General features: G+C 37.6%; 1 protein-coding gene across 7 annotated transcripts in view; it reads right to left on the reverse strand.

The window, feature by feature from the left end:
* Positions 1-22,696, reverse strand: part of SLC17A1 (solute carrier family 17 member 1) — a 72,697-nt gene that overhangs the window by 7,800 nt on the left and 42,201 nt on the right. For 6 of the 7 annotated variants that reach the window (XM_024751977.1, XM_024751979.1, XM_024751980.1 and 3 more), the window contains 2 exons: positions 16,936-17,026; positions 8,755-8,891 (listed from right to left, as the gene is read on the reverse strand). In XM_024751977.1, coding sequence (XP_024607745.1) covers positions 8,757-8,891; positions 16,936-17,026 — 226 coding nt within the window. In that variant the 3' untranslated portion in view covers positions 8,755-8,756. Of the gene's footprint in view, positions 1-8,754; positions 8,892-16,935; positions 17,027-22,696 lie in introns of those variants that run through there. The other variant, XM_024751982.1, reaches the window with a different exon arrangement.

A 22,696-nucleotide genomic window follows, 5' to 3' on the forward strand; every position in this document is an offset into this window, starting at 1 on the left:
CCTAACACCATACACAAAAATAAACTCAAAATGGATTAAAGACCTAAATGTGAGGCCAGACACTATCAAACTCTTAGAAGAAAACATAGGTAGAACACAGCAAGATCCTCTAGACCCACCTCCTAGAGAAATGGAAATACAAACAAAAATAAACAAATGGGATCTAATGAAACTTAAAATCTCTTGCACAGCAAAGGAAACCATAAACAAGATGGAAAGACAACTCTCAGAATGGGAGAAAATATGTGCAAAAAGAAACGAAATTGAGTTATTTGTAGTGAGGTGGATGGACCTAGAGTCTGTCATACAGAGTGAAGTAAGTCAGAAAGAGAAAAACAAATACCATATGCTAACACATTTATATGGAGTCTAAAAGTAAAAATGGTTTGAAGAACCTAGGGGCAGGAGAGGAATAAGGACACAGACATAGAGAATGGACTTGAGGACATCAGGCGGGGGAAAGGTAAGCTGGGATGAAGTGAGAGAGTGGCATTTACATATATACACTCCCAAATGTAAAATAGATAGCTAGTGGGAAGCAGCCACATAGCACAGGGAGATCAGCTTGGTGCTTTGTGACCACCTAGAGGGGTGGGATAGGGAGGGTGGGAGGGAGACACAAGACGGAGGGGATATTGGGATATATGTATATAGCTGATTCACTTTGTGATACAGCAGAAACTAACACAACATTGTAAAGCAATTATACTCCAATAAAGATGTTAAAAGAAATCATTAGAGAAACACAAATCAAAACCACTTCAAACGCAATAGATGGCTATAATAAAACAACAAAACAGGAAATAACAAATGCAAGGATGCAGAGAATTGGAACCCTCACACATTGCTTGTGAAAAGGTAAAATGGTACTGCCGCTATGGAAAACAGTTAGGTGGCAAAGGCAAGTATGACAACACACCATGAATGAAATGCTGAGAGCTCTGTGTAATGTACTTCCTTATTCACTTAGTTGTTAAAACCAAAATCTGGGTCCCATCCTTGTTTCTTCTCTCTCCTGCACAATCCATAATCTCCCTGCCATGTCTGCCCAGCTCCACCTGCAGAGTCTACATCTAACTGCTTCTCACCATTCCTTCTGCCTCCATCTTAGCCCACTCCACAAACATCTTTGACATGAACTTCTGAAACAGCCTCAGTCTGGTCTCCCTGCCTCCACTCTTGTTTTCCTAGAGACCCTTTTCTAGAAGGTAGCCAGAGGATCTCTATACAGCATTAATTAGGCAAGTCACCTCCCTCCTCAAAAGCATTTAATTGATCCAATTATAAATAGAATTAAATTCAGACCAAGCTCTTACCATGATCTTCAAGCTCTACAGGATCTGGCCCTTGACTAGTTCCCAATCTCACTTTCCGTCACTCACTAGATTCCAACCACACTGCCCTCTGCTCTCCCTCTTAGGTAGACTGAGCTCATTCCCATCTCTAGGTCCTTCCCTTGGTTATTTTTGATGCTTGGAGCACTCTTTCCCCTGATTGTCATGAGGCTCTCCTTCTCATCCCTGAAGTCTCAACACAAATGTCACGTCCTGTATCTGCAACTAAAGCAGCTCTCCTGGACTCTATCACGTTACCCTCTTTCGTGTTCTTTATGGGCTATTAGTACCTGGAATTTTCTTAACTTTTAAACTATAGATATCATTCATCTTCTCTCCCTATACCCCCCTCCCCACACACAACAAAACATAAATCTCCTTTAGGAATAAGTCCTGACGACATAGCTCTCTTCTCAGCACTTATGAAAATGCTTTAAAAGTTTTTTTTTATCTGGTTGAATATTAGAAAGCAGGGGTTCTTAATCTGGGATCTGCGAACTTTATAGAAAAAAATTACATCTTTATATCCCCAACCTCTGGCTGAAATTTAACATTTCTATCTATTATGAATGTAGGCAACAAACCACAGTAATATTAGCAGTACCGATGACTGACGGCATAAGAACTCACATATATCTTCTTGTGTCATTACAGTTATTACCAATATCGCAAAATATGCTGTTTTACTCAACACTGTTTTGAAATTACAATGGTTCTATTAGACCTGTAATTAGTTCTCATTATTTAATGAATTAATAAAGGAGCATATATATGATCATAAACATGTTTTTAAAATATCTTGATAACTATTTCACTATAATCTTTCTCCTTTGGAGTTCTGGGCATTATATTGTGAATTGAGGTCCATCACAAAACAGTCGAGGAGCCTTGCTCTAAACAAACTTTCACAGGCAGAATGTATGCCCCTTTACACAAATACTACGTCTGGAACCCACTGAAATAAATTCAAAGAAGCAAAATCAGAAAATTACAAAGACTAGAGCACTACACCATGCCAAAACCAACAAAGACTATTTGCTAAATTCAAAATAATGGGGATCAAATGAAAAAGCAACATTGGAAATCAACTCACGATGCTACCAGACTCAAAACTTTGGTACATTCCTCTGGAAGTAAGAGAGGGTAATGCCCCAGGGCCAGGCATCTGGGAACCAGGTGGACCCTTGCAATTCTGGCGTCCCAGGCCCTTTGGCAATGGCTTCTGGGCTGGAGGAGAAACACGTGGCTGTGACTCAGCCCTTTCTTGTTTCCCCCAATTTCTTAAATAAAGATGGGAAGCTGGGATTGGTCACTTTTGCAACAGTGTGTCAGTTAGACGGACAGGGAAAAATACCGCTGATTATGGCTGACAGCCCTGAAGACGCAGATGACTGAAGAAACAACCATCAGCACATCAAAACAAAAAGCAAAGCTAAGGAAAACGTCTCCGGAACTACCCCATTACCCAGGCTGGTGTTCCCTGAGCTGTCCTCTTGCCTAGGGTCTGAAAAGTGGATTCAAACTCCCAGACCTCCAGCTGCAGACTGATGGGAAGATGGAAACAGCGAGCAGGTAAACAGGAGAACTGAGGAAATTCTACCCACACCATGCTTGGGGAATTACAAGCTCAGGGAGAATTGGTCCTAGCCAGAGAAAAGTAATTAGAAAAGTCGAATATGTTAAATATTTTGGCAGGAAAAGAATGTAGCATGGTAATGGAAAATGAACACATTTTCAAAGATTTCATTAGAGAGTAAGCACAGCCCAAACTTACAATATTCCATAAACCTTCCAAATTACTAGAGGCAGGCAAGGGGGCAGGAGGAGGAGGACTTTTTTTTTAAGGGAATATAAAATAAAATGACCGAAAATGAAGTATATTTGTAAACATAATGAATGCGGTTGGGTTAAACTCAGCTAACATAGGAGACAACTCTCGGAATGGGTGAAATTATTGAACCCAAATATATACCCTTTGTAAGGAACACATACAAAATGAAATGACTCAGAAAGGCGGAATTTAAAGGCTATGAAAAAGTATTCCTGGGAATCTAAAACGAGCACACACACGCATAAAATTTGAGGATTCAATATCAGAAAGTCAAGTGAGTAAAAATCAAAAAATGGAAAAGGCTGATAACTTTACAAAATCAAAATTAAATTTTCAATTAAGATATACTTGTCAAAATCTTTTTGAAATTGTAATATAACATCAGAATATTCAATAATGACTGCTTGGACATAAACAGAAATGAATAGAAATAACAATCATGGAAAACTTTAGTATAAAGCTAAACTAAAATCTAAACTAAAAACTTTTAGTATTTAAATAGGTCAAATATATAGAAACAAGTAAGATTTCTAGGGTCTGAATAAAGTAGTGTGATTTCTTCCATAGCTGTGCCCAACTCTGTACCTTGGAAATAGAAGATGAACTTTTGCTAACACCTATGGAATATTTCCTAGTGTTGTTATGTGCTTATTCATAACAATGGCCTCAGTAATATCCATATTAAAATATTTGTATGAGATCCCATATTTTTCAGCTGCTGGTTATATTCCATTCACTTACAAAATTTATTAATGAAGATGCCATTGATAGACATGTTTAATTCCAGATCCAGATTTTTGTCATTTCTAATCAGCAATCTTGAGCATAAATGCATCCTGGTGAAGTTTTGTGAGTGCACCATTTTGGAAATTTCTTGGTGCTGGCAAACTGATCAAATAAAGTTTTGATCAAATAAAGTTTTGATCATATCAGATTTCCCTCCAACCATCATTTGGATCATTTCTTTCAATAAATTTGCTAACTAGTTATTGTTTAACATGAAAAAACTTTTCTGTATTAATAGGTTAGTCAGGAAACTTACTGTGTGCTCTTATTGTTTCTGTAGCTTTGCAGCCAACCCAGTTATATTTTCTAGGTAAACAATCATATCATCAGCTCATAATGGTAATTTTACCCTTTTCCAGTGTGGATTCCTTTTCTTTCCATTTCTCTCAACTCCTGTCTCTTAAGTAAAAACCTTGGCGATTGGTCAAGATGTGGGAGTAGAAAGACCCTGAGCTCACCTCCTCTCACAAACACATCAGAATCACTACTTGCAGAATAATCATCTATGAAAATGACTGAAACCTATCAGAAAAAGATCTACAACTAAAGGCAGAAAGAAGAACCACAATGAGATGGGTAGGAGGGGAGGACTCACAATATAATCAAGTCCTATATGCTCAGGTGGGCAACCAAACTGGAGAATAATTATAGTACAGAAGTTTCCCCATAGGAGAGTTCTGAGCCCCACATCAGGCTCCCCAGCGTGGGGGTCCTACACCAGGAAGACAAGCCCCCAAAGCATTTGGTTTTGAAGGCCTGTGGGTCTTAATTTCAGGAGTCCCAATGGACTGCGGGAAATAGAGGTTTCATGGCTTCACTCTTAAGGGGTGCACACAAAACCTCACATGCACCAGGACCCAGGGCACGAGCAGTAATTTGATACAAGCCCGGGCCACACTTACCTGCTGGTCTTGGAGAGTCTCCTGGAGAGGTGAGGGGCAGCTGCGGCTCACCCTGGGGACACAGACACTGGTGGCATACATATTTGGGAGCCACGGATGCTGGTGGGTGCCACTGTGTGGGATCCTCTCTCTGGCTTGTTAGCACCAAGACCTGGCCCCACCCAACAGTCTGGAATGCTGGGATGCCTCAGACCAAACAACTAACTGGGTGGGGACATAACCCCATCCATCAGCAGACAGGCTGCCTAAAAACTTCCTGAGCCCACAGCTGCCTCTAGACATGGCATCTACACACAGCCCTGCCCACCAGAAGACCAAAACCCAGCTCCTCCCACCAGTGTGCAGGCACTGACCCTGCCCTCCAGGAAGCCTGCACTAGCTTCCAGACCAGCCTCACCCACCAGGAGGCAGACACCAGACACAGGAAAACCACAGTTCCACAGCCTCAGCACCACACAGCACACTCGTAGCAGGCCACACCCTATCCTGGGATCAGCTGGGCCCCAGCCCTGCCCACTAGCAGAACAACACAGGGACATGAAGGACCTCATATGCAACTGTGTCAGGAACCCCACCCCTTCCCCCAGCAATCTGAAAGCAGCTCTGGGATCCCTGGGCCCTGCAGCCAGACTCCAGGACCTGGCTCTGCCTGCCAGTAGTCCATCACTAACACTAGGACCTGGCTTCACCCACCAATGGCGGGGCGGGGGGTGGGGGGGAACAGCACTGGAGCCTTCTGGAGCATTACTCTACCCACCAGCAAGCCAGCACTAACCCTGGGGCCCTGGGAGGGGCTCTGCAGTCAGCCACCTGTGACCAGGCCCTACTAGGCAACAGCAGCCACACAAGGCAAGGCCTGGCAACCAACCAGGCCAGGGGCCAACCAAGCCTACCAGACCACCCACATAGGCAGACTGCCACAACAGAAGGACCACAACACACAGCCCTTTTAGGGGGAATCCCTAAAGCTTATACCTTGGGTGACAAGAGAGGAGTATGCTGCAAGAATGCATAGGACTTCTCCTACAGAAGGCTACTTCTCCAAGGTCGAGAAATATAACTAACCAACTACATACATAAAAATAGTAATAGCAACTGAGACAAAATGAGGTGGCAGAAGAACATGTCCCAGATGAAGGAACAAGATAAAACCCCAGAAGAAGAACTAAGTGAAGTGGAGATAGGCAATCTACCTGAGAAAGAGTTCAGAGTAATGATCAAAAAGGTGATGAAAGAACTCGGGAGAAGAATGGATGCACAGAATGAGAAATTAGAAGTTTTCAACAAAGAGTTAGAAAATATAAAAGAACAACCAAACAGAGAAGAAGAATACAATAACTGAAATGAAGAATATAATAGAAGGAATCAATAGTAAACTAAATGATACAGAGGAACAGATCAGTGAGCTGGAAAACAGAGTAGGAGAAATCACTGCCACTGGACAGAAAAAAAAGAAAAAAGAAATGAGGACAGTTTAAGTGAAAACCTCACTGTTTATTGCACAGACAAAATGCCAACCTATGTGTTGACCTACCAAGTCTGTGTCCATAAACCCTACTTTCTCTCAGCTACTATGGGTAAACTCTGGGTTTGTATCCAAGGCCAGCCTCTGCACTGTGCTTGGATTTCATCCCCTCTGGACTTTTTTTTTTTTTTTTAAACGAGGAATCATACACACCATTTTTTAATATGTACATAATTGTGTAATAAAAGTTTACTTGAGCACAAATACTTTCTTAGCCTATAAAATTGCTGTTATCAGTAGCAGCAGCACTTCCTGACCAAGAAAGGCAGAACTCTCCAGACTTCTACAGCCTGGTGCATTGCTCCCCATTTTTTTTCTGTGGATGTACACATGTGCATGGTGGTCAGAGCCCCTTCACCAGCCTGACTCTCTCTCTATCATGATGGCTTTTTAGGGAGAGGAAGAGGGGACCTGGGTGAAGACCTGGGATGATTTTCAGTGGGTGAAGCCATTAGGCTGTACCTTGGAGAAGCTCACAGTCTTCAAGGAGAGCTATACTGCAAGTGCCCACTGAGGCACACCTCCATCCTCTGTGCCATGCTCTCTAAGTTCCCTATGGACAGGGCCTCAGCTGCTGCTTCAACCTGAGTCTCATAGTATGAACGAGTCTTGGTAAATCAAGTAGTTTAATTCTGCATGTGCATTTTCTCTCCAATATTGTGAAACCTCACTATTAGATTATACCATCAGTTTATATACTATTACATCTAATTCTAAAACAACAAACATATAAAAAACTCCCCACTGTACCATGACGTTTCTCAGCTCTCCTTTATAGGGCTGTCTATTCTTGCTGTCTCCACTTCCTTAGCCATAGTAATCAGACAAGAAAAAGAAATAAAATGTATCCAAATCAGAAGGGAAGAGGTAAAACTGTCATCATTTGAAGATGACATGGTACTCTATATAGAGAACCCTAAAGTCTCCACCCAATGAACACTCTTTTAATCATAACTTTGGATATGAAAAACAGACTATCACCAGGATCCCAGCAGTTTCCCATGTGGTCTCTCCTAATCACAACCTCTCCCTCCCCCTACAGGTAATGACTATCCTGACATTTAGTGTAATGTCTTCTGTGCATGTCTTTGTAGATTTATTACCCACATATGTATCACTGTAGACTTTAGTTTTGTCAGCTTTTAAACATTTTGTATGTCTTTTTTTTTTTTTTGCGGTACGCGGGCCTCTCACTGCTGTGGCCTCTCCCATTGCGGAGCACAGGCTCTGGATGCGCAGGCTCAGTGGCCATGGCTCACAGGCCCAGCCACTCTGCGGCATGTGGGATCTTCCTGGACTGGGGCATGAACCCGTGTCCCCTGCATCGGCAGGTGGACTCTCAACCACTGTGCCACCAGGGAAGCCCCATTTTGTATGTCTTCTAAGTCTCTTTGAATCAGAGACTCCCCCTCCATCACTCTTCTTTTTCCTTATAATTCATTTGTTAAAGACAATTATAAGACAGTTTAGATTTGCTGATGATACCCTTAGGATTTAGTTCAACATATTCTCTATTTTCTGTATTTATTAGAAAACAGTAGCTGTATCCTGAGGCTTGATCACATTCAGTTTGATCTTTTTAGCAAGACCTTGATGGTGGTGCGTTTTTCCGCCAGGATGTACACAATGTCTCTATGTCTCTCTTTGTGATATCAGCCACTGATGCTCAACGCTAGATCCCTTAATTCACTGGGGTTTGCAAAATAGGGATTTTCTACATCTATCAATTCTTATTTGTGTACTAGCTGAACTAATTCTACAAAAATACATTTTTCCTATTTATTTATTTACCACTGACAGAGTTTAGAGAAGAAAGGCACAATATCAGATTCTCCTTTGAACTTTAATGGACGCTTTGTCTCCATCATTCATTTGAAAACCACTCTAGTCAGGATCACCTTTAAAGTAACTCTTGCCAGACCCATTAATAAATTCACAGACCTTATATAATTTGACCCCTTGATAGCATTTACCACGGGTACTCATTCCCACCTTTTTCACTTTTCTTCTTAGACACCACATTCTTCAACTGTCTTTCCTACTTCACCAAAGGCCCTTCCCAGTTTCCCTTGCAAGCATCCCCCTCTCTTCCTCACCTTTAGATGTTAGAGAGGCCCAGACTCACAAATTTATATCTCTAGCCCCAGTATCTTTCAAGAATTCTAGACTGGTATATCCACTGGGCTGCATGCCATCTCATCAGGATGTCAAATAGTTTCAGACTTTACATGGCTCCCTCTTCTCCCCCAAACCTGCACCCCATATTTTTTCCCATCTCAGTCAGCAATACCACAGTTTGCTCAGGGGCCATCTTTAGCTCCTCTCTTTCCTGCATCCCCAGCTTCAAAATCTGCCCTTAATCGGATCACTTCTTACCTTCAGAGATAAGTGTTTTGTGTTTCTTTAGCCCAGTCTTGAATTTCTGCTTTAGCAAATATAAGGTAGAAGATTAGGCTTATCACATTATTGGCTACCATCATGAAGAAGATTTTAAGCCAAGGAGAGTCTTGATCCTGAGGAATTAAAGTGAAAAAAATTATAAATTGTGTTTTGTAACATTTAAAATGTAATATTAAAATTAATATAGGCTCTATGCAGGTCACTAAAACACAGCAAAACACTATAATAAGGAACAAAAAAAGCCATTTCACTCTACAAAGATAATCATTATTTATCTTTCCATGTTTTGATTTAGATCTATTATATATAATTTTTCATGTATGAAAAGGACATTGTATGTATATAGTACTAAAGCCAAGAATGCATATGATTTTTCATTTAGAAATATCTCATAAACATGTTTGCATATCAGGAAATATTTGACTATATCATAACTGTTACTGACTGATTAGTAATCCAGAGTTTAGATTTATAAAATTTACAAAAGCATCCCTTATTTCTTTAAAGTTGTTTTTCACTTTTTGTTGATATAAAGTTGAATATATTGGTGGTTAATTACATATACAGCAATGCTTTTGAATAAGATTTGTCAAATATGCTTTCTTTATTTATAAAAATTGTTGACACATTTTCTCTTTCAGCCTATTAAGATGATCAGTTTCATTAACAGATTTTATTAATAGATAGAGTCACTTTTACTTTCACAGAAAATGGCCTACTTAATCATGGTGTCATATGTATTTTAATATGTTGGTGGAGTCTGTGCACAGGTAATTTATTTTTGGAATCCATATTCAAAGATGACATTGAATTTCAGTTATGTTTCAGATTTTCTTTACCACTTTGCCCTTTACTTTTTCATCAGCTGAGGTTAAATTTTATGCAGTTAAATGTAAAACACATTGTGATTGGGTTTTGGTCTCTGGTGCCATGCTTTTCAAGGATGTCCTGCCTAAAGCTTAAATAATTATTAACCCCTATTTTACTTTAGTATCTTTATTGTTTCCTTTCATTTACATTTTTTAATCACCTAGAATTAACTTGGGGGTAAATATGAGAACAGAGTGTAATTGTATTTTTCAGGTGGGCTTGCCACTATGTTTTTAAAAAAATCAATCCATTCCTTCTGGTTTGAAATGAAACTTTATTATATAGAATGTATTCTTTTCAGAACTTGACCATATTAAATCATCAATTTCATTTAAAATATAATTAAGAGTAGACACTGAAAAAAATAAAACAATGTTTCCTGACAAACTAGACATTAAATATATTTAATCATAGTGATTTCTATAATCAAACATGCCAAATTCGACAAATTTGACAGGTAGTAGGCAAACAGAAAGTGGAGGAAAAAACCAAGATGTGCTTAGAAATTTAATGATAAATAATAAAGCTTGTGGTAATTTTAAGTTAATAGAATCTATTTTGATTTGGAATTGAAGTCCAACCTAGAAACTTTTTTAAAATTAATTTTTATTGGAGTATAGTTGCTTTACAATCTTGTGTTAGTTTCTGCTGTACAGCGAAGTGAATCATATATCCACTATTTTTTAGATTTCCTTGCCATTTAGGTCACCACAGAGCACTGAGTAGAGTTCCCTGTGCTATACAGTAGGTCCTCATATATATATGTATATGTATACATGTATATATGTTAATCCCAATATGTATATGTATATATACATATATATATGTATACATGTATATATGTTAATCCCAATAGCCCAATTCATCCTACCCCCCCTGCCCCCTTGGTAACCATAAGTTTGTCTTCTACATCTGTAGATCTATTTCTCCTTTGCAAATGTTAATCTCTGCCATTTTTCTAGATTCCACATATAAGCGATATTATACATTTCCAACCTAGAAACTTGACGTGCCTCTCCCGTCTAATATTTTCACTGATGTTGCTCAATAGGTGTGCAGCAACTTTTTGGACTTTGTACAATTTGGACTTCTTGTGGACTTCGTACAATTTTCAAAATACCCATAGGTATTTTGCAATATTGGTTGATACTGTGCTTTAGATTTTTCCACAGTATGCTACCTAACTTTAATTTTTTTTCCCCAGGAAGACAACTGAATTCTCTGTACATAATGTTATATTTTTCCTCTACACTTACATTGAATATATCCGTAATTAAGCTTTCTTGACAATTTTGTTTGCTAACATTTTCAGAATGCTAAACAATAGTATAGCAAACACACTTTTATTTTTCCTGATTTAAAAGTATATGAGACTAAAAATACTTATAGCTGTTATGCATTGAACACATAAACATCTGATACTTGCATACATGATCTGATTTGGTAATTACCTTAACCCCATGAGGTTTCTATGTCATCTTAGCCATTTACAGCTGGAGACACTGAGACTTCGATTAAGAAACGTTTCCAGGTCACATATCTTATAAGTAGGTGAGCTAAGACTTGAACAAGATAGTTTTGCTGGGGAAATATACACTGTAAACTACTAAGTAGCTGATTCTCATTGTTTCTAGTATTTTTGCTTAAAGAAAAACTTTTTTCCTGATAATATAATAATATCATCTTTTGTTGGTTAATGTTTACTTCATTTTTTATGCTGTCCTTACAACTTTCAATGTTTCTATGTCTTTATTTTACGTATGTATTTTATATATAAATAGCATATGAGTGGCTTTTGTTTTTAGTTGTACAAAATGTGTCCTTTAATTGCAGAGTTTAGTCCATCTATATTTATTGCGATCTTTGGTATATTTGGATTCATTTCTACCATCTGTCTTTGTGCTTTCAATTTGTCCTGTCTTCTACCTATAGTTCTACCCCCAACCCCCACACCATTTCTTACCTTCTTTCACATTGAGGGGCTTTTTCTTCCTTTTAAAATAATTTTTTTATTCCATGTTTTTCCCTCTCTCCTGGTTTGAAAGTTCCACACTCTATGTCTTGGAATTTTAATATACATAACCCCCAAATTTAATACTAATCTTTATGTATTAAAAAATTAGAGGGTCCAGGAGGAGGGGAAACAGGGAGTTCTTGTTCAGTGGGTATAGAGCTTTAATCATGCAAGATGACAAAATTCTAAAGATCTATTATACAACGATGCACATATAGTTAACGATACTAACTATACAATGTCGTAATGTACACTCAAAATTTGTTAAGAGGGTAAATTTATGTTATGTGGTTTTTATTTTAATACACATACACACACACTTATGCAATTTAAAAATGAAAGCTGTAGAATAATTCTGTAGTCTCTGAATAGTGATGTATCTTAATTTACCTACTTATTTTGTTGGCTTTACATTGACAACTCCTGGTCTATATTGCTTTTTCTCTTGTGTCTTGCCCTCTTTTATTAAAGAAAGTGCTTTTTATTTCATTTTCCAGTTACTTTGAAATTTATACACATTTTTCTGTATTTTAAAAATTATTACCCTAGAAATTACAACATGTATCCTTGGTGCACCAAACTCTATTAATACTTTTATCCTATGGCAAGAGAACATGAAGTCTTTGGAATAATTTATTCCATTTATCCTCTCCTGATTAATTAAATATTGTTACTGTCTACTCTACTTCATTCATTCTATACACGTAGTTTTTTAAAAACTCTACAAGACACTTTTATTATTTTGTACAATAAAACAAATAAATAAATAAGTGGATTTGCACACACCACTTTTACTGTTCTTCATTCCTGTTTGTGCCTCCAACTTTCTTATGCTTAAAAACATTCTTTAAATGCCCATTAATGAATTGAACTTCCTTGATTTTTGTTTGCTTGAAATATGTTATCTCCTTTAAAAAAATATTTTCACTGAGTTTACAAATTTAAGTTGGCAGTTATTTTCATTTAGTATACTGAAGATATCATTCTACTGTCTTCTGGGCTTCTTTTTTTGTGGATGAAGAGTCAGAGATTAGTTTAACTGTTGTTCATTTGAAGGCAACCTTTCTTATTTCTCTCACTGCTTGTATGACTTTCTTTTTGTCTTTACTTTTCTGTAAATTCTCTATGAGGTGTGCAACTGTGGATTTCTTTTGTTTATCCTACTTGTCATTAATGGACTTCTTAAAGATGTGAATTGCTATATTTCTGAAAAACTAGAAGACAATCATTTTCTCTTCAAATTTAACTTCTGCCCTATTCTGTTTTCTGGAACTCCAGTTAAATGTATGTTGGGCCTTCTCACTGAGTCCACATATTTTGTATTTTCTATACTTTTTTTCTTAATGTGATTCATTCATGTGGTGATTCATGTGGTCAGGAGGATAGATCCTCCTGACCAGTCAAGATAGAGTAGGTTATACTACAGTAACCAATACCCACCCCACCACCCCCCACCACCCGCAATTCCTAGTGGCTTTTAATGGCAGAGATTTGGTTTTTGTTTAAACTAAATGTCCATAGCAAGTTGGCTAGAGGTTATGCTCCACATCTCTTCATTCCTGGATCCTGGTCAACGGAGTTGCAGTTGACATTCTATTGTTGCCAGTTGCTGTGTCCGAGAGAGTGGCCTCTTAGTTCTCAGTGCTTCTCTTCAGAATGAATGCATATCATTTTCTCTCATGTGTCACTGGCCAAAATAAGTTATATAAATATATCTAACTTCAAGGAAGTGGGGAAATGCCCAAGAGGAGAACCAAAAAATTATTGTATTTGCAATAGTTACTTTCCAGCCTGCCCTCTGCTCCACAAACATTGGATTCACTCACCTTCCTCTATGCCAAACACACTAATCAAGGGAGACCACTCCAAAGACCCTCCAGTCCCTACCTTCATCTGTTTCAGAGCCTGACTGAAGAACATTCCAACATTAATCAGGACATGACTCTCAAAATGTCTGCCTAGCAGTGTGTCAGCATTACTAAGGACAAATGATTGCTATTTCTTTTCCAATCCTCCTTTTCTGAAAGGAAGTATTTATTGCAGTTATTGGATTGCTATGCTATCATTGTATACAGCATGATGGAGCACGTAATTCCTGATATAGAGGGCCATTATGCATTATCTCCCAGTAAAGGGTGATACATTCTGCACTTTGAACTTGATGCCATAACTAGGTGGGACTTTGGATGTCTGTTGACTCCCTTATGGAAGGAGTAAAATTGTTGTGCATGTAGGTTTATACATTTTTTCAGGCTTTTAAATTGTCTTTCTTAAGAGAATTGGTCCAAATTACTTACCCTCCCATTAATTCACTAATTCACTAATTCACTAAATTCACTAATTCTCTTATTAGCTGTACTTAATCTGAATTTTTATATTTTTAATTGCCAGAGGTTAGATTTAGCTCTTTGTCTAAACTTATGTTCCTTTCTTTTTTTCTTTTTTTAAAGGGAATGCTATTTATTTATTTATTTATTTATGGCTGTGTTGGGTCTTCATTTCTGTGCAAGGGCTTTCTCTAGTTGCGGAGAGAGGGGGTCACTCTTCATTGCGGTGCATGGGTTTCTCACTGTCATGGCCTCTCTTGCTGCGGAGCACAAGCTCCAGATGCGCAGGCTCAGTAGTTGTGGCTCATGGGCCTAGTTGCTCTGTGGCATGTGGGATCTTCCCAGACCAGGGCTCGAACCTGTGTCCCCTGCATTGGCAGACATATTCTCAACCACTGCACCACCAGGGAAGCCCTAAACTTATGTTTCTTAAGTTTATATTTATATATTTTTTCTTATTTATATTTTATTTATATTTTCAATCCTCTCTTTTACTTCTTTAAATATATACATATATGTCCAATATCTCTGAGGATCTGATTCGGTGGTTTTTATTCATCTCTCACATAACACATTATTTCCTCAAGCATTTTATAATTTTTGATTGACTGTAAAATCATATTCACCAAAACTTTATGCACAAGGAAATTCTGGAGTATGAATTTAGAGTTTCTCCAGAAAAAAAAATTTTATTTACTTTTATTAGGCATCTGTGGACTACTAGAAATTCAATTCTTGGCTTATGGCATTTGGACACAACAGAATTTGAATTAGGGCCTCAAACCATTGTGAAGATTGGTTTATTGTTTCAAACGTTCAGAAGAGTCTTTATTCAGTTTTTCTTCTCCCTTTGTAGCTGAGGCTGAAATAGATAAGTTTCCTTACTGGGCAGAGACAACTTCGGACAGTTCTGGAGCCATGTTTCCTGCCACCTTTGGGGGAAGTCAGCTCAGCAGGTCTGAATGAGTTCATTGGAAGAACAGGCTGAGTGGGCTCCATGCTCAGTGGGAGAAAACACACCCTGGTCTCCTGGAGTTCTCTTTTTTTTGTTTTTTTTTTGTTTGTTTGTTTGTTTGCGGTATGCGGGCCTCTCACTGTTGTGGCCTCTGCCGTTGCGGGGCACAGGCTCCGGACACACAGGCTCAGCAGCCATGGCTCACAGGCCCAGCCGCTCCACGGCATGTGGGATCTTCCCGGACCGGGGCACGAACCTGTATCCCCTGCATCAGCAGGCGGACTCTCAACCACTGCGCCACCAGGGAAGCCCTTGGAGTTCTTTTTTAATAAGGCTACCTCTCTGATCAGGGAGGTTCCATGGTTATAGTGATGTTTCTAGCCTTTCTGATACCATAAGTCCTAGCACATGATGGTGTGTGGGGGGGCGCTCCTCTCTATGGGAAATTTGGCCACGGTGAGTACAAATTGTCTCTCCTTGGCCAAAGTTGTGGGACAAGGAGCAACTGGAGTATTTGCCTGAACACTGCTCTCTCTCATCTTGGAGATTTTCCTCCAAAACTTTCCTCCAAGTTTATATATGAGCTACATGGTAGTAGTGGTGTGAGGTTGTAGTCCTTAGTGGTTACAGATATATATCAGCATTTTCATTCTGACTCTTCTTTTATGAGTGGTTTTGGGATATTATCTCTTATGCTCTGTTTGTCTGTTATAACTGGGTGTCCATTATAACACTCAGGATAGGCAATTTCTCCAAGGCAGCCAGTGGCTTTGATGGTCATTTACCTCTCTGGAATCAAGCTCTTCCTTCATGTTCAATCTCTGAAATTTTCCCTTATTTTTTTTTTTTTCTCAAGATCAGGCATGCATTTAACATGATTGTTAAAATTTGATAAGGCATTTAAAAATTTTTGAATATACCTTATTAGATTCTGGGACCATAGAACTCATCAAAATGTGTTGGCAAAGATTGTACAGCCATTTGCAATATAGTGTGTTGGAGAAAGCATATTCAGGTGTATTAGAACAGAGTCATCATAACAGATCAATAAATCCTGGTCAAAGATGAACTAATGTAACAAATAATAAAGAAACTTAGTATTAATGGTTAGCAGGTAAATCATCTGTGGCTTAAGAAGAAAAGTCAGAATAAATGTGATGGTTGAGGAACGTGCACGTGTTTCCAGTTATCACCTGGGTGATGATAGTGGTTTTGCCTCCACTAGGTAACTAGCTTTGAGAACCAGAGTTTCTTTACATAATACTACCAATTTATACAATATTCCTGTAGAATCATACACAGATTGATCATTTCTGTTGCCTCTTTTCCTTTTTGTATCTCCAATCTACCATCTGGGATAATTTTATTTCTCCCTAAAAAACTAGCTTTTTTTCTCAGTGCTAGCCTACTTCTGATGAATTCTCTGTTTCTGTTTGAAAATGGATGAATTTAAACTTCATTTTTTATGATGGATTTTTTTTTGGTGGATTGTAGAATTCTAGACTAGCAGTTATTTTCCTTCAGCACCAGATAAGGCATTTTAAGTATTTTTAAGAGGAGAATTTCAGGTAACCTCATCCATAGGAACAGAAGCCAGCCTTCATAGAATTGTTTCTTTTGGTCATTTTAAAATTGTATTTGTTCCTGATTTTTCATTCCTTTCCTGACAAAACTATAACTTCTTACTTATATTACCATTCACCCAGTCAACTACCTGTTTTGATAAAGGCACACATTAATTGTTAAAAATCACAGAGGTCCACTTCTGTTTCAATAACCAATGATTAAAGAGTTACCATCACAACTAATTGACATATAGCAAGAAAGAACTTGTATCCTCTGTATGTTTGGAGGGAATGCCAAGTTTAGTATGACACAAAACCTCATAACTCACCTCTTGCTGATGTCTCCTCTGCAACTTTTTGTATGCCTTACACTTTCTGTACAGTTAATATGAGAAAAATAACTACCCATGTCTGGGTGTTCCTTACCTGACTAAGGATCACTCCAGTCACAGTGGAAGCAACTAGTCCTCCTGTTAGTCCAATTACATTTGTAAATCCTTTAAGAAATCCGTAATATCTATACAAAAATGAATGACAATACACAGATGTAAAGTAATACAAGTGCTGCAGGAAAAACCTAATGAAATGAGATTTAAGAGAGAGAACTGTTGACTTTCTAAATTTCCCATTTCCACTATTCAAATTCCATTAAAAATGTCTGAAAAAGTATATGGATATAAGTAACATTCTGGTTGCACTGCAGAGCCAGAAAGGTTGGCTTTAGCAGTAAAGAATATTAATATATTGAGAAAATGAGGCCATATTAGAGTAAAAGCCAGCAGAGTTAGGAAATCTGTAAATACAGTTGAGAAATTCCAAAGGTGATGTGTGTTGGTAATAGGAACAGGTTTGGGATTAATACAAAATTGAAGGGCTCTGTTCACCTGACCTATTCTCACAGTCCCAGAACTACTGGCCGCTATGATTGCTCCCATTATTCAGGCAAGGAAACCAGAGACTTCTTTACAAGCAACTGTGATTGGCCATTCCTGAGCGCCAAAACCAACTTCAGCAGAAAGTGGAGCTACAAAAGCAGGGAAGCCACAGAGAATAATAGATAAAGTAGGGATCAAATCCATCAGCCATAAAGAACAAGGAAGTGTCTCTTGCAGAACAGAATCCATGTCTAATCAAGAAATTAGTTCACTCCAGGACAGGGAGTCTGTGCCTTTCCTGCCCAACAGATTTCACCATAAAATGTTCCCTGTTTTCAATTCTTGCCTTTTATGAGAGTGAGGGCTTTTTTTTTGTTTTGCTCTCTTATTTTATTTCCTTGGGTCTTTTCCATTCTTACTCTGCCTTTACCTGTTGAATATGGGAGGGAGTGTATAGTTTATTAGCTTACGGGTCCTGGGTCAGAGAAGCATCACATCTGGACCTAGAGTCCTTGGATTGTGGAGCTGTATGCAGTCACATGGTGGAAATTTGAGTTGTTTCTTTTTTGGGGGAGATGGAAAGTGTCTTTTAATGTGTGAAGAAGATTTATGGTTATGAGCAGCCACGGGTGCAGATTGGGGCAGAAACCATCACTTGTCTCCAATATTCATTGTTTCCTTTTTCATTTTAGCAATCGAACTCCTGAGTTTTCAGTGGTAATAGGGTCACTTATGCCTTTGGGAGCCCTTGTTACTTTTGCCTTCATAATCACCTTCCACCACAAAAAATACTTACAATTTTATGACTCTATGTGTTGTGGAACTTTTCAATTTCATCTAAATTGTCAGATTTATTGGTATGAACTTGTTTATAATATTCTGTTATTTTCTTTATTATGAGCTAAGAGTTATTACAATGCAGCCATTTTCATCGCTTATATTGATAATTTTTTCCTTTTTCTTGATCAATCTTTATTTCACTAATTTTATTAATTTTCTAAGAAGCAACTTTTGATATTGTTGGCTTTACATATCATTTTTTTGTCCTACTCTTCATAATTTCTTTCCTTCTACTTTCTTTGGGTTTAATTTGCTGCTTTTTTCCCCTACCTATAATACCTGAGATACAAACATGATTACTGATATTAAGACTTAATTGTCTTTCAGTATATATGTTTAAAGCTATACATTTCTCTGGGCATGATTTTAAATGCATCCCACATGCTTTGATATATCATATTTCATTGTAATTTAAAATATTTTCTAATTTCAAATGCGATTTCTTCTTTGACCTAAACATTAGTTTCAAAGCAATGGGAGTTACTTATCTTTTGCTTTTGATAGCAACCTTAATTTCACAGTGATTAAAGAATGTATTCTGAATGATTTTAGTCATTTAAAATGAATTGCAGCTTGCTTTATGATCCAGCATATTGTTAATTTCAGAAAAAATGTCCCATGGGCAACTGAAAAGAATGTGAATTCTCTCCTTATTGAGTGCAGTGTTCTACATATGTCAATTAGGTCAACTCTGTTCATTGTCGTTGTTGTTTAATCATCCATATCTTTTTTGTCTACCTCTTTTTGGGTATAAGCTATTGAAAGATGTGAAAGTCTCTTCTTTCATTGTAAATTTGTCTAGTTCTTTGAGTTTTCTCAATTCATGAGTATAAATTAAAGCTGTATGATTGGGTTCCAAAAGAAGTAGAATTCTGATATTTTTCTCTTTACCATTATGAAATATTAAAGTCTATTTTATTTGATATTAACATAGTTAATAACTATTAACATATTTATTCCGGGTTTCTTTGGGTTAATATTTGTTTGGCATATCTTTACCCATCCTTTTATTTCATCCTTTCTGTATCCTCACGTTTAATTTGTCTTTTATTTGCAGCATAGAGCTGCATTTCCTTTTTTATTGAGCTTGAAAATCTTGATACTTACTTGGAGTATTTCATCCATATTAATTTAATATAATTACTGATGTATTTGTGATTATCTGCTATTTATTTTCTATTTGACCTACCCTTTTTCTCATTGCACATTTTTTCTTTTAGATTAAGCCATTTTCATTTCATTTTTCCTTCTATGACATTTCACTATTCTTTTCAGCACTGAAGATATAACATGCACTTTACTTAAGTTTATTATGAATTATACTTTTACTATTTTCATAATGCCAGAATATGAGAATTTTTAGTTCTTTGCATTAGTTCATCCTGTATTTTCATTCTTTAGTGTATTTTATTTCTATATGCATTTCAACTCATAAGATACTCTGTTGTTTTAAAGATCAATGGTCTCCTAATTACACTCATATTTACCCCCCTATTGCTCCTCAGTCTGTCTTGCATTTTCAGGTTTCATCAGGGATAATTTCTTTCTGACTGAAAAATCGCTTTTAATATTTCTTTTAGTGAAAATCTGCTGATGAAAATTTCTCTGTTTGCCTGTCTGAAAACATTTTTATTTTGTTTTTGTTTTTTTTTTTTTGCTGTACACGGGCCTCTCACTGTCGCGGTCTCTCCCGTTGTGGAGAACAGGCTCTGGACGCGCAGGCTCAGTGGCCATGGCTCACGGGCCCAGTCGCTCTGCAGCATGTGGGATCTTCCCAGACCGGGACATGAACCCGTGTCCCATGCATCGGAAGGCAGACTCTCAACCACTGCGCTACCAGGGAAGCCCTGCTTTGATTTCTGAAGAATATTTTCACTAGGCATAAAATTCTAGGTTGGCATTTATTTTTCAGCATTTTATAGAACTCATTTCATTATCTTCTGGTTTTCATAGTTTCTGTTGAAAAGTCAGATGTCAGGCTTATTCTTGCTACTTAAAAGTAGCATGTCTTTTCTCTCTAGTTCCTTTTAAGATTTTTGTCTTTGACTTTGACTTTCAGCATTCTTACTATATATATTTTATATATATATATATATATATATATATATATATATTTACATTATTTCATGATTTAAATTTGCAGAGCTTTGTGCATGTGTGGCTTATGGTCTTTTATTACTTTTGAGCTATTTGGGGCTGTTTTCTGTTAAAATACTGCTTATGTCACATTTTATCTGTTTTTTCCTTCTGAGACTTAAACAGATTTGTTAGCCTTTTCACTTAATTCCACATTTCTGCTTATTTCTTTATTTTCTATTCTTTTCTCTATATGTTTCAATTTGGATTTTGTTAATGCTTTCCAGTTTACCAATCTATATTCTCTTGTGGCTAATTTGTTATTAAACCTATCTATGAAGATCTTAATTTTAGACATTTTATTTTTCAGTTCTAGAATTTCCATTTGATTGTTTTTATAGATTCCAGTGCTGGTCAATTGTTTATCTTTTCATCTATTTTTGTCAGCTTTCTCCCTGGTTTCTTGGGTATATTATCATAGATATTTTGAAGTTCATTTTGCCTGATAACTTTATTTTTATTTACCTATTTTTAATAAAGATCTGATAGTTTCTTTTTTTTTAATTTATTTATTTTTGGCTGCATTTGGTCCTCACTGCTGCGTGCGGGCTTTCTCTAGTTGCAGCGAGTGGGGGCTTCTCATCATGGTGGCTTCTCTTGTTGCAGAGCATGGGTTCTAGGCTCGTGGGCTTCAGTAGTTTTGGCATGTGGGTTCAGTAGTTGTGGCACACAGGCTTAGTTGCTCTGCGGTATGTGGGATCTCCCTGGACCAGGGATCGAACCTGTGTCCCCTGCATTGGAAGGCAGATTCTTAACCACTGCACCACCAGGGAGGCCCTTACCTGATAACTTTAATATCTGTATCATTTGTATGACTATTTCTAATGGCATTTTATGGTTATTAATCAAATGGCCCTGTCCCCTGGCATGCCTAATTTTTATTTAATGATGGACATTAAATAAAGAAGTTATAGACTTTAGAATATATTGTATTTTGCCAGAAAAGATTTACTCTTTTCTCTAATAGATAGATTTGGAGAGGAGGAAATTGAACACTCTAACCTAAGTAGGGAATGAAATGAGGTGAGGCTAGGCTTCAATTTTGATAAGACTCAGTTTACCGCTGGTACCCCCTGTTCCTTGAATATAGCCCTCCATGGTGTTAAATAGAGAGATTGGCATACTCAGCTGGGTCCCACCAGGCCCTGGTAGAGCTTGTCTCCTTAGCACAGATGGTATGGGAAATTCTGCCATGTTTCTTCTTGATTTTTAGCTTAGACTTTTTTTGCCCCTTACCCTATTAAACTTCAGAATTCAAAAAACATCTCAAGGAGAGAAACTGACTTTGTGTTTAAGTTCCCTTAATTTCCAATTTTGCCACTCTAGCCCTGTGCAACTGACAAATGCTTGGCTAATTTCTATGTCCAGAGCTGCAGGCTTCTACCAGGGCCAAAGCTGGATTATCAGCCTTTTGCCAATCTCCAGAATTGGCAAGTAGCCCCAAGGAGAAAATGGTGGGGATTGTCAGCTCACCTCTCAGAGGTGCTAGCCTCTGATGTCTTTGGTCCTACTGGCTTCTGCTGCTGTCTGATATCTTTTAGTGAATACTCATGGTATTTTGTTTTTTTTTGTTTTTTTTTTTTTGCGGTACGTGGGCCTCTCACTGTTGTGGCCTCTCCCATTGCGGAGCACAGGCTCCAGACGTGCAGGCTCAGTGGCCATGGCCCACGGGCCCAGCCGCTCCGCGGCATGTGGGATCCTCCCGGACCGGGGCACAAACCCGTGCCCCCTGCATCGGCAGGCGGACTCCCAACCACTGAGCCACCAGGGAAGCACACTCATGGTATTTTATCTGGACTTTTCCAGTTTTTCTCAGCCAGAATATCAGTCATACACAAGCTGCTCAATCCCATGAGGAGGTTTACGAGTTTTCTCAAATTTTGCTTTATGGTTGTAAAATGTTAGATGCATAGAAATATCTTCTAGTGGATTAAATAATTATAAAATATCCTTCTTTATCTCTAGTAATGTATCTTTTCTTAAAATCTACATTGGCTGATCTAGTTTCCTTTATTTTACTTTTAATCTACTTTAATTTTGTTTTTGCTTTTATTTCAATCAAGGTTAACTTAAAATTTGGAAGAATTGGTTCTTTTATATTTCATGTTTTTCTGCCACATTTGACTTAAAATGATCATCATTCTATTTTTTTCCCTTCTATCCTATCTTCCTTTATAATTTCACTTGATTTCTTTTTCATTAATTGTTTTTTTAAATATCATTCCCTTTACACTTTTATTATCCCTCAGTAGTTACCTTAGAGAGTAAAACATGTATCCTCAACTTATTATGCTCTAATATAAATTAATATTAAAAAATTCCCATTAATGAAAGCA

This window comes from Neophocaena asiaeorientalis, unplaced genomic scaffold (genome assembly GCF_003031525.2).
Source record: "Neophocaena asiaeorientalis asiaeorientalis breed wild unplaced genomic scaffold, Neophocaena_asiaeorientalis_V1.1 scaffold165, whole genome shotgun sequence".
NCBI classification, from domain to species: Eukaryota; Metazoa; Chordata; class Mammalia; order Artiodactyla; family Phocoenidae; genus Neophocaena; species Neophocaena asiaeorientalis.